At 35.0% G+C, this 14,866-nt stretch overlaps 1 protein-coding gene across 3 annotated transcripts in view; it reads right to left on the bottom strand.

Moving 5' to 3' along the window:
• Positions 1-634: 634 nt before the first annotated feature.
• The window catches only part of LOC145293878 (uncharacterized), a 119,329-nt gene continuing 105,097 nt past the window's right edge, over positions 635-14,866 (bottom strand). For 2 of the 3 annotated variants that reach the window (XM_080140632.1, XM_080140633.1), the window contains 3 exons: positions 8,833-8,976; positions 5,588-5,830; positions 635-1,104 (listed from right to left, as the gene is read on the bottom strand). In XM_080140632.1, coding sequence (XP_079996758.1) covers positions 1,076-1,104; positions 5,588-5,830; positions 8,833-8,976 — 416 coding nt within the window. In that variant the 3' untranslated portion in view covers positions 635-1,075. Of the gene's footprint in view, positions 1,105-5,587; positions 5,831-8,832; positions 9,004-14,866 lie in introns of all 3 variants that reach the window. The other variant, XM_080140634.1, reaches the window with a different exon arrangement.

Below are 14,866 nucleotides of genomic sequence, written 5' to 3' on the forward strand. Positions count from 1 at the left end.
CATCATCACTATTAAATGTAAAAAATATTGAAATCGACGCATCATCACTATTAAATGTAAAAAATATTGAAATCGACGCATCATCACTATTAAATGTAAAAAATATTGAAATCGACGTATCATCACTATTAAATGTAAAAAATATTGAAAACGTCGCATCATCACTATTAAATGTAAAAAATATTGAAATCGACGCATCATCACTATTAAATGTAAAAAATATTGAAATCGACGCATCATCACTATTAAATGTAAAAAATATTGAAATCGACGCATCATCACTATTAAATGTAAAAAATATTGAAATCGACGCATCATCACTATTAAATGTAAAAAATATTGAAATCGACGCATCATCACTATTAAATGTAAAAAATATTGAAATCGACGCATCATCACTATTAAATGTAAAAAATATTGAAATCGACGCATCATCACTATTAAATGTAAAAAATATTGAAATCGACGCATCATCACTATTAAATGTAAAAAATATTGAAATCGACGCATCATCACTATTAAATGTAAAAAATAAAAGTTGTTTATCTAATTTGCCTTTGGACAAAATATCTCTTTTTTACGAAAATAATGCACAGAATAATATTTTTTTTTAAAAAAAGCATCAACAACAAAATTGATTCACATATCGAAATATTCAAATCTCTTTTTTTATTATTTGTTTTTCATTTGGTCGAAATTGTTTTGTTTTTATTTTTTTTTTTTTTCTGTTTTTGTTTTTTGTTTTTTTTTTGTTAGTTTATTTATTTTTTGTTTTTTGGGGTTTTTTTTGTTAGTTTGTTTATTTTTTGTTTTTTGGGTTTTCTTTTGTTAGTTTGTTTCTTGTTTTTTTTGTTTGTTTGTTCGTTTTTGTTTTTGTTTTTTTTTTTGTTGTTTTGTATTGTTTTTATCAGTTAAGTTAGTGTTTTAATTTATGAATAGCCAAAAAAAGCATTTCGAACAAGAAGAATTCTTGCAGGATATGCCAACGAAATAATTTTAGAAGGAAAATTTTGAATTTATGTTTTTTCAAAAGTTCATTTACACATGGGAAGATCGAAGCTTCTTTCTGGGCCTGTCATCTTTTCATCATGATTCGGACAAATTCTGAAATAGACATTGGGAAAGTCATTAAAATAAGCATCAACCATAATAATACACTTTTTTGAATATTGTAGCAGACGGATTTGCAACAAACACCAGCAGGAGAGAATTTTCCCGACTGCAAATTTTGAAATGCACTTCCTTCCTGGCTTGTCCAATCAGAAGCCAGCTCTCAGTCACGTGACTGTACTGTAAGAAAAAATTAAATACCTGGTAGTAATGAAAAAGAGAGAGAGTGGGTTGCCGGTTCAACGTTTTCAACAGCCACTCACTCTCTCTCTCTCTCTCTCTTTCTTCTTGGCTCTTGCTAACAGCACATTTCTCTGTTGGAGCATGACTTCACCCGGACGTTTTGGCCACAGGTTAGCATGAATACAAGCAAGCCAACATGGATATCTCCGCATGCGGTACACACACTTACTTTCTTTTTACCACAGGACACTCTAATCTTTTGCCCCGTCCATACATGGACGCATGCTACGACTACTAACTTCAACATGTATCCACTGAACAGTTTTCTCTTTCAACAGGCCTTTATAATTATCAACGTATCTACACAGAACATTTTTTAACGACAAACCCGTTTCTCTCTATACCTTACTAATGAAGATGACCAGTAACGCTGTTTATTAAATTTTAGAATGAGACTTCTTTTCTTGGTTTCATTTTATACTAAAAACCACGTCAAGCTATAAATGAATTTTCGCATGCACAAAAGTAATAGAAATATGTCGGCAAGTTGAAATGAACATTTTGCATTTTACCTTGCTGGCATATTTTTATATGCATTAGTTATCTATCCAAACAAAGCTTTTACTTGTTACAAACCATCCTTGGTGTGTGATTCCTATTTCCTGCTACTTTCAGTGTTATGTGACTAGTAGTTCAAGAGTTTATCGGTTAAATATTTTTGCACAGACATACGTACACATATATATATCTACTGTTTTATTCAGGAGTTTAACCAATGCTAATGAAATTTTCAACGATCATAGAATACAATGAACTTATTATTTTAAATCTTAGGGAAAATGTATTTTTTGTGTAAAAAAATTACCTTTACTAAAGATATATTTTTAAGTACTAAAAAAAATCATTTTTACTTTTTGAAAATGAAAACAAAGCACTGTAGATATTAACAATGAAATAAAAAAAATTCATTTTATGTATATTATGAAAAAAAGCCTCTAAAGTCAGTTAAAAATTAATATAAAACGTTAAGCCGGCAACATGCTCTCTTTTTGGCTCTTGCTGACAGCACACCCATCTGTTGGAGGGCAACTTCGCCTGGGCCCTTTGGCCCAGGACTAGCATGAATACAAACAGCCAACATGGCGGTCTCCACAGTAATATCTGAAAACAGAACATTCCACTACTAACGATGACTATGACATGTTCCCCTTGACCAATGTACATTCATTAACCCTTATCGAGTGGCCTCCAGGCCTTGATAAGTGGTGACTCCTTTGTAAAAAAAGAAAAAAAAACATGGAGATCAATTTGAAACCATGTGATACTCTTTAAATAACGGGCATATCTGATTTTTGTCATTTGGATATAAAGGTGACAAAAGTTGTCGAAAAATCCCAAACCCCAAATAATAAAAAATATACATATATTTAACCATACTGCGACAAAATAAAATCTAAAAGTACCGGACAGATTTAATAGACAAAACATTGAGTTGCAGCAATCTGTAATTAAGTTGTTTTCGTTAATTATTTCATACAAACAAATCTTGGTGTTATATATCAGGACCCTAGGCCAGTAAGTAGAAATTATGTTAACTAGTATGAATTTTGGTGAGGATTATATTAAGTACATGTCAGAACAATCTGGCAGCAAACAGAAATAGATCCAGTGCAGCTCGTGTAAGTGAGTCGAAGTGGAGGTAAGGATCAGCTCCCGAGACAAAATACACAAGAAGCAGGTGTGGCTGATATTACATAAAAAATTATCACATGTTCCTGGAACGGGACAGAGTTTCGAGGCAGTTTGAGTTGAAGAGCAGCCAGAGCAGACGTGTCTGACAATGTGGAAATCTATGTGAATTTCCTTAAGACTGTCTGTTTGTCGATTATTTTATGGCTAAGTAAGAAAATTTAAATCAAAAGGAATTAATTTTAATCTCTTTCAGAAGGGATTAATTTAGTCTCTCCTTCGTACACAAACTTTCATTTTCTAATAAAACCTTTAAAACCGCAACAAATCTTCATTGTTTCCATGCGAGAGTTTTATTCACCAAAGTTAAACAGCTGATCAATAGCTACTAGGCAATAAAATCACACAGGGGGGGGGGGGGCACATGGAAACGTGACAATCAAAGAATGAAGACAAGACTGCGTACATGTGTAAAAAAGCACTTGCATTAATTGATTTGTTCTTGGTTCGCTCATTGGTAAACCTCCACAAGTATGATGAATATGCGTTTGTGTGAAAAGGTTAAGGCTTTCATTTGTTTAACTTTTGTTTGCGTTCTAGAAATGTTACAATGGAATATATGTTGTGTTTCACGTTTGTCATTGTCAAATAAAACTGCATTGTTTACTGTTTAACAAAAAGAATGATGAGCAGAATGGTGCAAAGCGATGGTAAATACACTCTTCTTTTATCAACCAATCACAGGTGTGTATTTACCTGAAAATGCTGCATGGTATTCATATGCAGGGCAGTGCATCACTACACTAGCTTTAAGATCATGACTAAACAAAAAATTCCCATAACTGGATAGGATGCAGTTCTCTAAATATGCCTAGACCTCTTTACTCACCAAATGTTAAACCATGTGACTATTTCCTATGGAGATTTATTAAAAGCAAAGTGTACGCAATGCAATCAGCCAATATTCTAAACACCCCACAGTAAAAGATTGTTACACTGCAAAAGTTAGATTATAAAAACCTTAACAAAATCAAAACAACCAATTTATCGGATTTAGGAATGTAAAAAACTTCAGCCTACACAATATAAAAACTAATTAACAGAAATTATAGTTGAGTAATACACCTGAATAAGGCGAAGGGCACTTTGGCTGAAACTTAAATGAAAATAAACAGAACTAGAACAATAGCCCAAAGGAAAAAATGTAAATAAGAGTGACTCATCATCCCCAAAATATACAGCATAATCACGTTGGCATACTAGTTCTCGCTAGATCATTAAAGTTAAGCAATATTAAGCCTGATCAACGCCAAATAGGTAAACATATGAGAATACAAGTCGCTGTATGTAGGAGGACGTCAATTCCTCCTTGCAAAAACTACAAAAACCTAAAGTAATCTCCCTTGATCGGAGTTTACAAGCGGCTGAGGACCGCTTGTAAATTTGATATTCCCATGAAATTTCCCCCTTTGAAGGAAACCGGTTCAAGGGTGACTGCCGCTTCGTTTCATTATCACCAAAACAAGGCAAAAATCATGAGCAGTTGTTCGTAAAAGAACAACTGTCATTGTAACACGAGACTACATTATTGTTTTATAGTTTTTTTTCCTTTATAGCCTCTTTCAGCTCTGATAACGGCTTCTATGTAAGGGATGAATCGTCTACATGCTAGGATCATTTTCATATAGAACATTACTCTAACTGCATAGATTTTCAGCGATCATTTAGTTGCGATGTTGATCATTACGTTTTTTTCTTAACATCGTTACATACATGGTAGTCCAAAAGATTGATATTTCGAGAGCTAGAAACCTAAATATTAAGGGTTATGTGATTATAAAAATTTCCACCATCTATTTCTGCATTCCATGAGCCTTGTGTGGTGGTTCCTTAATCTTTTCTGACATAGAATGACCTTTACCCGTCACATAAGTTTTGTACCTGATGGCTTTGTGTTAACATTTCATACTGTTCTTTTTCACACACAGTGTTCTTTTGCAATCAACTTTATGGATCTTCTAGGTTTACCACCAACAGTGTGCGGCATAATCACGTTGACGCACCAGTATCCACACGATCACCAAATTTAAGCAACGTTAAACCTGGTCAGTACTAAATGGGTGACCATTTGGGACTTCCAGGTGCTGTATGTGTGCTTCGCTTATCTCAGTATTATTTCCAGTCGTCCTGGACTTCTCCTTGCCAATGGACTCAAACAGTGCCGATTCAGGAGAGTTGTGGTTGGAGATTGTGCAACCCTTGCCTCACAATTAAACGCATAGCTGCCCCTACAGGGGGTATTCTTTGTCTTTCGAGACTGAACGGAGGCATAACTGTGCTGTACTTGCTTAATAAATCCTGATGTTCTAACTGTGTTCCTAGAATGTCTTTTACGATTTGATAATGGTGACACCTATCTATCTTAAACATCTGCAATCAACATGATGAATCTTACAGGATCACCACCAATGGTGTGTTATACTAGCCAAATAAATTCAGGTTCTCTACTATCAGGGTGAGAAGAATATCTCTCACAATTTGATAATGGTGACACCTTTTTGTTTCTAACCTTTAATTCTTTGCCAACTTTGTAAATCGTCCTTACCAGTGTTGTTTAGCTTCCCATCTCCGTCTTCATCAGCTTCGTTGATCATATTCTGCGCTTCTTCATCACTAATCGTTTCTCCCAATTTCGACATCATGAGACTCAACTCAGAAGCGTTGATAAAACCGTCGCCATTTTTGTCTAATATATTGAATGCATCCAAAACCTCTTCCAATTCGTTGATTTCCCATTGACGTTTCGACATCATTTCCAAAAACTCCTCCAGTTCTAAAGTACCATTACCTGTTAAAAACACAGAAGAAAGTTTAGCAGTTACAATTATATATATATATATATATATATATATATATATATATATATATATATATATATATATATATACTTCAGTATAATGAAATGAAATATATCTACTATATGCAAATCCAGTGATCTTTTGTCTTACAAAATATTATTAGATGTAATATTTTATATAAGACTGTCCTAGCTAATTAGAATTGATCAATATACGAGATAGAGCAAATGAATCAAATTTGAGGCATTTAAATTTTATGATTTGAAAAAGTTAATCTTCAAATACAGAATGTTTTTATTGTTTGAAAACAAAGAATACAACTGAATAAATCTATTTGCTTAACCCATGAGTTTTCGATGCTTATGCATCTCTTTAGAGGAAAAATATTAGCAAATGTTTTTATTAGTTTGCACCTTATTTGCTAAAATCAATAAACAGAAAAATTAAAGTTTTTAAAGTTATTAAAGCATTTTAAGTACATAGAATAAGGGAAATGAACATACATTGAGTCAGAAAAAGGATATTGTAATTTAAATCCAAAATGAATACTAAATCTTGAAAATTAAATACCTGGAAGTAAGGAGGTAAAGAGACAACTCATGCTCTCTACTGATCCAAGTTGTTTCAACAGGACCATTGCCAGCACCCTCAAAATGCAAATTCAGACGGTTCAACACTTGAGGACACAGCTCAACAAAGTGTCTGGCCACGGTTATGGTCTTTCAAGTGAGTGCTACATCATGCAGCCTCATATCTTCAAAGTCGACTTGAAAGTCAACACCAAAGTGCACCTGAATGTGCTCAAGAGTGTGATGATCCTCTGGTGCAATCAGGTGACCGCTGGCAGAGCCTTGGTGTAGCAGCAGGATTCGGCACCACCCCACAAAGCCAAAGAACAACTGAAACTAAAACGGTATCCCTTGATATATACAAAGGATTTGACAAGGTTTTGCATGAAGATTTCATGCAAATTTTATGTATTACTGCACATATAATATAATCAGTTCATTCTTAGACAAGAGATAAATCCAGGTTTGGCTTCAGAAGGAGTGCTACGACTTTGTACCTTTCTCTCACTGGCCCTCTCCTCCCCCGACCTGAACCCGCTGGACTACTTCGTTTGGTCATACATCACCAACATGACCTCCTACAACACCAAGGCCAGCCTGATCGCCACCATCTGCTGAGTATTCGTCGAGCTCCTGCCAGCGCTTGTGGAAAAGGCATGATCTCAGTTCTGTACCCGTATTGAGGTGGTGATTGAGGCTGAAGGTGGCTACATTGAATAGATGTCAGCTCTACTTCATAATCAAGTTACCTGAATTGATTTTTTTCAATAAAAGTTTTAAAATAAAGCTATAGTGCTTGGGTGGTTGGGGAGCAACAAATTTTTCATTCCATCCTGTATAATAGTCCACAACCTCATAAATGCTAAACTTCTTTTCTGACCGAGAGTATGGATTTAGGCAAGCCGGTTCTACTGCACATATCCTAAGGATTATCTCTGGACGTATATATCATGCACTGTACAACTGAAACTAAAACGGTATCCCTTGATATATACAAAGGATTTGACAAGGTTTTGCATGAAGATTTCATGCAAATTTTATGTATTACTGCACATATAATATAATCAGTTCATTCTTAGACAAGAGATAAATCCAGGTTGTCTTAGATGGCTGCACGTCCAAACAACGTGAAATTAAGGCAGGTGTATCTTAGAGGTCGATCCTTGGACCTTTATTATACCTGATATTCAGAAATGATCTCCTTAGTGAAATTGTGTTGAAGATAGATAAATTTGTTAACAATATTACATTCCATACCAAACATATGTGAAAAAGACTGTACAAGGCAATGACTAAACGTCTCTAGTGGAATGGGAACGCAAATGGATGGTAACAATTAATGCTACTAAGATAAAACTCCTTTCCTTCAACAATTTAAAAGTATCTTTCCAGCCACTGATTGCCACGGATAATAACACTCTAGCTGAGAGTTCATCATTCAAACTCCTCGAACTAACATTCACAGGTAACAAGAATTGAAACAAATACACAGAAGACATTGCTAGGGCTGCTGTAAAGAAGGTGGGATCCATTTACGGTACTAGTAAAATACTTACACCTAACAGTATTCTTTATCTCTACACGCTCATATGGGCTAGTGCATCAACCACTAGTATTTCTTTATTGGATAGGGAGTCTCCAATCTAATAGATCTCGAACTGTCGATCAAACTCCAACCACTGTCCCATCACCACAATGTGACAATCTTGTGCTTGTTTTACAAGTACTTTAATAGAATGTGCTCCACTGAACTTGAAGCACTGGTGCCTCCTTGACGTAAATATTTCTGACTAATCTTAACAGCAGCAAAATCCCACCTCTTCATTGTAGATGTCATCCGTGCCGGGAAGCCTTTTACTCTGAACGTTTCTTCCTCTTGAACTGCTAAACTTTTGAATTCCCTCCCTGCTTCCTGCTTCTTCGACTGTACTGACATGTAAAAATTAAAATGTAATGTGAATAAACATCTCTCTACTCAACTCCCTACTAAGAGTTTCCTTCTAGCCGTGGTCTCTAATTCACAGTATCTCCTTATGTCCGAGTTGCAATGTGGAAAAAAAGTAAGAATCTTCTCGCATTTAATGACCTCTACAGATAAGGGCTGGGATTTTTGCTGTTCATCGGGTGGGTTAGGAATATTTTTGCTGAAGGGGTTACAACTGCAATAAGTTTATCGGATATTATTTCATTTCAGTAGTTGTAAAACATGAACAGAGATGCAGCATTGTGGCGATGGGGCATGGGGCTGGAGCTTGGTAGAAAGTGTGGATCTTATTAGGTAATAAATTCCTTTTTTGCGCTTTGTCTAAGTGGGAGAGGCTGTTAGTGGGTGTACCAGCACAAATGGGGCAACAGTACCCCCATGCACGGGCGAATGGTGGCTTTATCTGAATGGGAAAGAATGCAACAGAGAAGAGACTTACCGTCTATGTCGACTTCATCAATGAAATCTCGCAAATCAGATTCGGTTGCAGATTGACCCAATGAACGTAAAACTGTCCCCAATTCAGACGTGGTCAAACGTCCATCATGGTCCCGGTCCAACATTTTAAATGCTTCTTTATATGCTGAAATTTAGATGAAAAATAAAACATCTGGAATTTTAATTATGATTTATATATATATATATATATATATATATATATATATATATATATATATATATATATATATATATATGATTTATATATATATATATATATATATATATATATATATATATATATATATATATATATATATATGTTTTTATTTGTTTTTGTTAGTGATACTTTCTTGAATGAATTCACTTATTTATATGAAAGTGCATATTTACCTAAATGCATGTTGGGAATAATTTTCCCTTTGACCAATTTGGTACCCCCTAAATGAGGAGCGGCATATATATTATTTTTAAAATATAATTATTCACTGACTCATCAGAGTGGCTGAATCTAGCAATCTAGCAAGATTCGAAATCGGGACCTTGTGATATATATATATATATATATATATATATATATATATATATATATATATATATATATATATATATTTCTTATAATATATACCAATCCTTATTTAAGAAGCTATGGCATAATGGAAACATATTAAAGGTATTTGCAGCTTCCCTTCCAATTTTCGGATTTTTAATCGTGTCAAATCACACTTTATTTCCTTTCGACAGATTGATTGTTGCTATATCTTGTGATGAGTTAAGGGCATAATAAATTCACTGGTTGATATGATAATTAAGTAATTGATTTTGCGCTACGAAACAGATAGTGTCAAGAATTGTAAATGCCAACTGAATTAAAGGAATAAATAATAAGATGGTCAACATCATGAATTTTGGAATATAGTTTTTTTTTTACTCATGTTCACCTCTTACAAAGCATATCGCAACTTGGACGTAAGAGGCTACTATTTGGGGGCATGTCTAGAAAAGAGTAACAAGATATTTGTTTATGTTACATTTAAACTTCTGCATATCGGTACAGCCAGGGAAGCAGGCAGCAGGAAGGGAATTACAAAGTCTAGCTGTTCGAGGGAAGAAACTATTAGAATAGAAAGCTTTCTGGCATTTAGGGATAACAACAGTGAAGAGGTGAGATCTTATTGCTAAACGAGTTTGTCGGGGATATGTACGTTGAAGGGGTACAAGTGAAATAAGTTCATCAAAACACATTCCATTAAAATATTTGTAAAACAGGCAGTGATGCAACATTGCAGCGATGAGACAGGGGCTGGAGCTTAGTTGATAAAGTGGGACCGATTGGATTGACAACTCTTTTTTGGATTTTACCTAAGAGGGAGGGACTAGTGGCAAATGCACCAGTCCAGACGTGGCAACAATACTCCATGCATGGGCGAATGGTGGACTTGTAAAGGTACAGGATACTCTCAGGCGTGAGTAGTCTTCTAGCTCGATTAAAGGAATATAACTTTTGAAATCTACTTTGTCTTAATATCGCTAACATTTGTGTATTGCAAATATTGTTTTTTTCTTATTGCAGCTTTAACTTAAACTCTGGACATTTTAACTTTACTTATCTTGTAGTTTTTCTTTTTTTTTTCTTTTGTTTTTTTGTTCTTAAATCTTTTTTGTCAAATATGCTATTATTAACCAATAATGTTTTCTGATATTTAAAACGAAAAAAAAAGTCACTCATGAAAACGAGAACTTTCCAAATTAAAACCTTGAACTAAACTCAAAATCGCGGTTTGTTCTCTGCAGTATGCATTATTTTTAATTAGTGTAAACTTAATACGTAACCCAAACGGCATTACTCTAAACCAGTTTTTAATGGAGAGTAGATAAGCACAGTGGATGTGTTATCGGCAGCTCCAGTAACTCTCACTACTCCTTTTTTGTACCTCAGTCCTCATTTCCAATGAATGATTTTTCTGACAAAGGGTGAACAAAAAGCTGCTTTCCAGGTCGGTAGTACTTCGTGAACAGTAGTCTGAGATGTCGGAAATTTTCTGTTTCTATGTCTATCCTTGTGGCCATGTCACTAGTAAAAGTGCTGGAGGTAAACGTTTTATCTGGGCTCATGTTATCTGCCTGACAGTCAGGGACCCGAACTTAGGATTAACCACTAAGGAGGCTGTCCTATCAGCAGGTGCAAAGTACTGGGGCTGCTGTATTGCCATTTGGTGAATGGATTCTGGACCATGCAGTAGTTTCTGCCGGGGCCTCTCAATGCCATACTAGTGGGTAATTGTTACAGCTTTACCTTATCATGTGCTACAAAAAAAATCCTGTCTTTTCTCTCTTACTTTCCCTCTCTGTCCTGCTCTAACCAAGTATGCCGCCCTATTCCACAAATCCCAAAACCTCAACATGAAATATCTCCAGAAAAAAAACACAAATAAACCAAGAACCCAATCCTTCAACGTAGACCCCTACTACCATGTCTCCTTCTCCAACATCAGGGGTCTACGTTCCAACCTTCCAAAGGTTGAAACCCAATTACAGGAGATGAAACCAGACATATTCTTTCTAAGCAAAACTGAAATAGGGCCGTCCACTTCCCTATACGAGTCCATAGTTAAAGGATACTCTAGCTTAACATCTAAATCTGACCCTGTTGCAATATTTATTCCATTTATAAACGATGCTGCTAAAAACTGACGAATCAAATAATTTCACGTTCTGCTACCAACCAATCAGAAACCAGAATTGCTTCATAAATATTAAACCTTTTCTGGAGCAATTTCACATATTCTTTTCCCGGGTTTCGACACAGTAAGAATATTTTGTTCTGTGGAACTGTCTACTACAAACAAGTCACCTCCCAGGACTTGTGTGTAACAGCGAACCATCTGAAACTGTTCTGAAACTCAAAATGGGTTACACTTCTAGAGGTTATGCGCCCACCGTGTGTCTTTATTTCGATGGATCCGAATCAAAATTCGAATTGTGGCAAGTTAAATTTCTAGGATATCTACGAATCCAAAAGCTACACAAAGTACTACAAACACAACCTGAAAACAGAAACGACCCCGAATTCATTGAAAAGAACGCAACTGTCTTTGCGGAATTAATACAGTGTTTAGATGACCGAAGTCTACCACTGGTAATGATAGAAGCCCTGGACGACGGCTGCAAAGCATTAAACATATTGAGAGAGCATTATTTATCGAAAGGAAAACCCAAAATTATTTCTTTATACACTAAACTGACCTCTCTAAAACGAATGGAAGCCGAAACTATTACTGATTATATTATAAGAGCCGAGACAACTGCAAATTCTTTAAAAATGTCTGGTGAAGTTATAAGTGACAGTCTGTTAATTTCCATGGTCCTTAAGGGATTACCGAGTGATTTCAAGCCATTTACCACCGTGATAACCCAGAAAGAAAAACCCATGACTTTTAGCCAATTCAAGGTAGCACTCAGAAGTTACGAAGAAACTGAAAAAATGATCACCGAAAAAAACGAATCCACAAATATCATGAAATTTAAAAATACACACATAAAAACACCAAAATCGAATTATACCCATGCCAGGAATAAAAAACGCAACTTTGCCAAAAGCAAGTTTTTTCCTAAGAAAAGTACAAAAATTATTTGCTATAATTGTGGATGACCTAATCACAAAAGTTTCCAATCAAAATGGCGACTACATTAAAAATGTAGAGAGCTCTGTTAGCGAACATAGATTTTTATTTTCGTGTACATTTGATGCTTCAACAAACAATAATAATTTTCTTGTGGGGCCACGGCACATGTGATTACAAAGGAATCTGATTTTATCAATTTTGATCCCAACTTTAAGCCACAAAATCATTTTGTAGAACTAGCTGACGGGAGTCGAGTCAATGATATCGTTTTGAAAAGAGGCAATGCGAAAATCTCGCTAAAGAACAATAAAGGTGAACAGTGTTTCTGTATTCTAGAAAACGCTCTTCTAATCCCAAAATTTAAACAAAATATATTTTCTGTACAAGCTGCCACAAAACAAGGTGCAAATATAAACTTTAGCCCCAATAAATCAAAACTGGTATACCCGAATGGAACTGTATTCGACATTAAAGAAAATGGAAGACTATATTATTTAAATAGCGTAGTCCCATCAAAAACCGCCTGCCATGATCTACAGACATGGCATAAAATTCTTGGACACTGCAATATTCCTGATATCAAAAAGTTGCCGATTGTAGTTGATGGAATGCAAATACAAACATCAAAAACCTTCAACTGCGATGTCTGTACGCAAGGGAAAATGACAAACTATCAAAACAAGATACCAGACAAAAAGGCCAAAAAAATCCTATCAATGGTGCATTGTTACTTGAATGGTCCCATAGAACCGATGGCCAGAGAACATTATAGATATGTGTTGAATTTCGTAGATGACCATTCAGGTTTTATAATGGTTTACTTTTTGAAGAACAAATCTGATACCCTGCTAGCAACTAAGAAATATCTAGCCGACATGGCCCCCTATGGTGAAATCAAGTGTATTTGCTCTGACAACGGTACGGAATTCACCAATAAAGACTTTGAACTTTTACTAATTAACCATCATATCAGGCATGAAACATTAGCTCCTAGTTCGCCACACCAAAATAGGACTGCTGAACGTGCGTGGCGGACACTTTTTGAAATGGCAAGATGCCTACTCATTGAATCAAAACTCCCTAAAAACCTCTGGACGTATGCACTTATGGCGGCAGCCTATATACGCAACAGGTGCTTTAACAAAACACTATCTAAAACTCCATATGAATCTTTCTGCGGTAAAAAAACAAATTTAAGCAGAATGCATATATTTGGTTCCACTTGCTTCGCATATATAGAGAAAAAGAGTAAATTGAATATTAAAGCCGACAGAGGTATATTTCTTGGATACGATAAAAACAATCCAGCCAATTTATTTTTTTTTCCGAAAAAAATAAAATAAAAAGAATCAGGTGTGTAAAATTCACAGACACATTTAATTTTACAGCCAAGCTCCCGTCACATGAAGAGGATGAAATTATATTACCTCAAATAATTTGAACAAACGAAAACAATAAAAATGACGGAGATGAGAGTGTCCATGATGATGATGATGATGATGATGATGATGATGATGATGATGATGATGATAAAGTCGAAAGATATCCCAAAAGAAATAGAAGACGACCCGATTGTTTTGTGGTCGACAATATAAAAGATTATCAAATCGACTATTGCTCTTCAATGGAAAATGCGCCAAGAAGCTTCAACGAAGCAATTAATTCAGAACATTGTGATGAATGGAAAATTGTCATGAAAAAAGAAATAGATGCCTTAACCGAAAATAATACCTATATGGTAGTGCCTCTCCCAAGAGATAAACATGTTATTTCTACCAGATAGGTCTTTACAAAAAAGAGTGCAGCATAAGGCGTAGAACAGTACAAAGCAAGATTTGTTGCTAAGGGGTACTCTCAGATTTACGGTAAAGAATACTTTTCTACGTTTTCACCGATCAAAAACCTAACGACAATCAGAATTTTAATGCAAGTCGCATCACAATATGACCTAAACATCCATCAAATGGACGTAAAAAATGCTTATTTGAATGCCTCAATAGACTGTGAAATTTATAATACCCCTCCAGAGGGATTTATAATGAAAAATAAAAATAGCGTGTGGCAACTTAACAAGTCATTATATGGTCTAAAGCAGAGTGCTCAGTGTTGGAACACAGTATTCCATGATTATATTATTAAACAACAATTTAGACAATGCGCTGTAGACCCCTGTTTATATACCCAACACAAAGACGATAAACTACTGATTTTGGTTTTGTGGGTCGATGATATTTTAATCGCATCAAATCGTGACATAATGTTAACTGATGTTAAGAACAAATTAAGTAAAAGATTCAAAATGACCGATCTTGGCAAAATATACTGGTTTCTGGGGATAGAATTTACTCAAAGCAAAGGACTTGTTACAATGACTCAATCGAGATACATCGACAAAATACTATTAAAATT

This window comes from Euprymna scolopes, chromosome 15 (assembly GCF_053919585.1).
Source record: "Euprymna scolopes isolate OS-2025 chromosome 15, ASM5391958v1, whole genome shotgun sequence".
NCBI lineage: Eukaryota > Metazoa > Mollusca > Cephalopoda > Sepiida > Sepiolidae > Euprymna > Euprymna scolopes.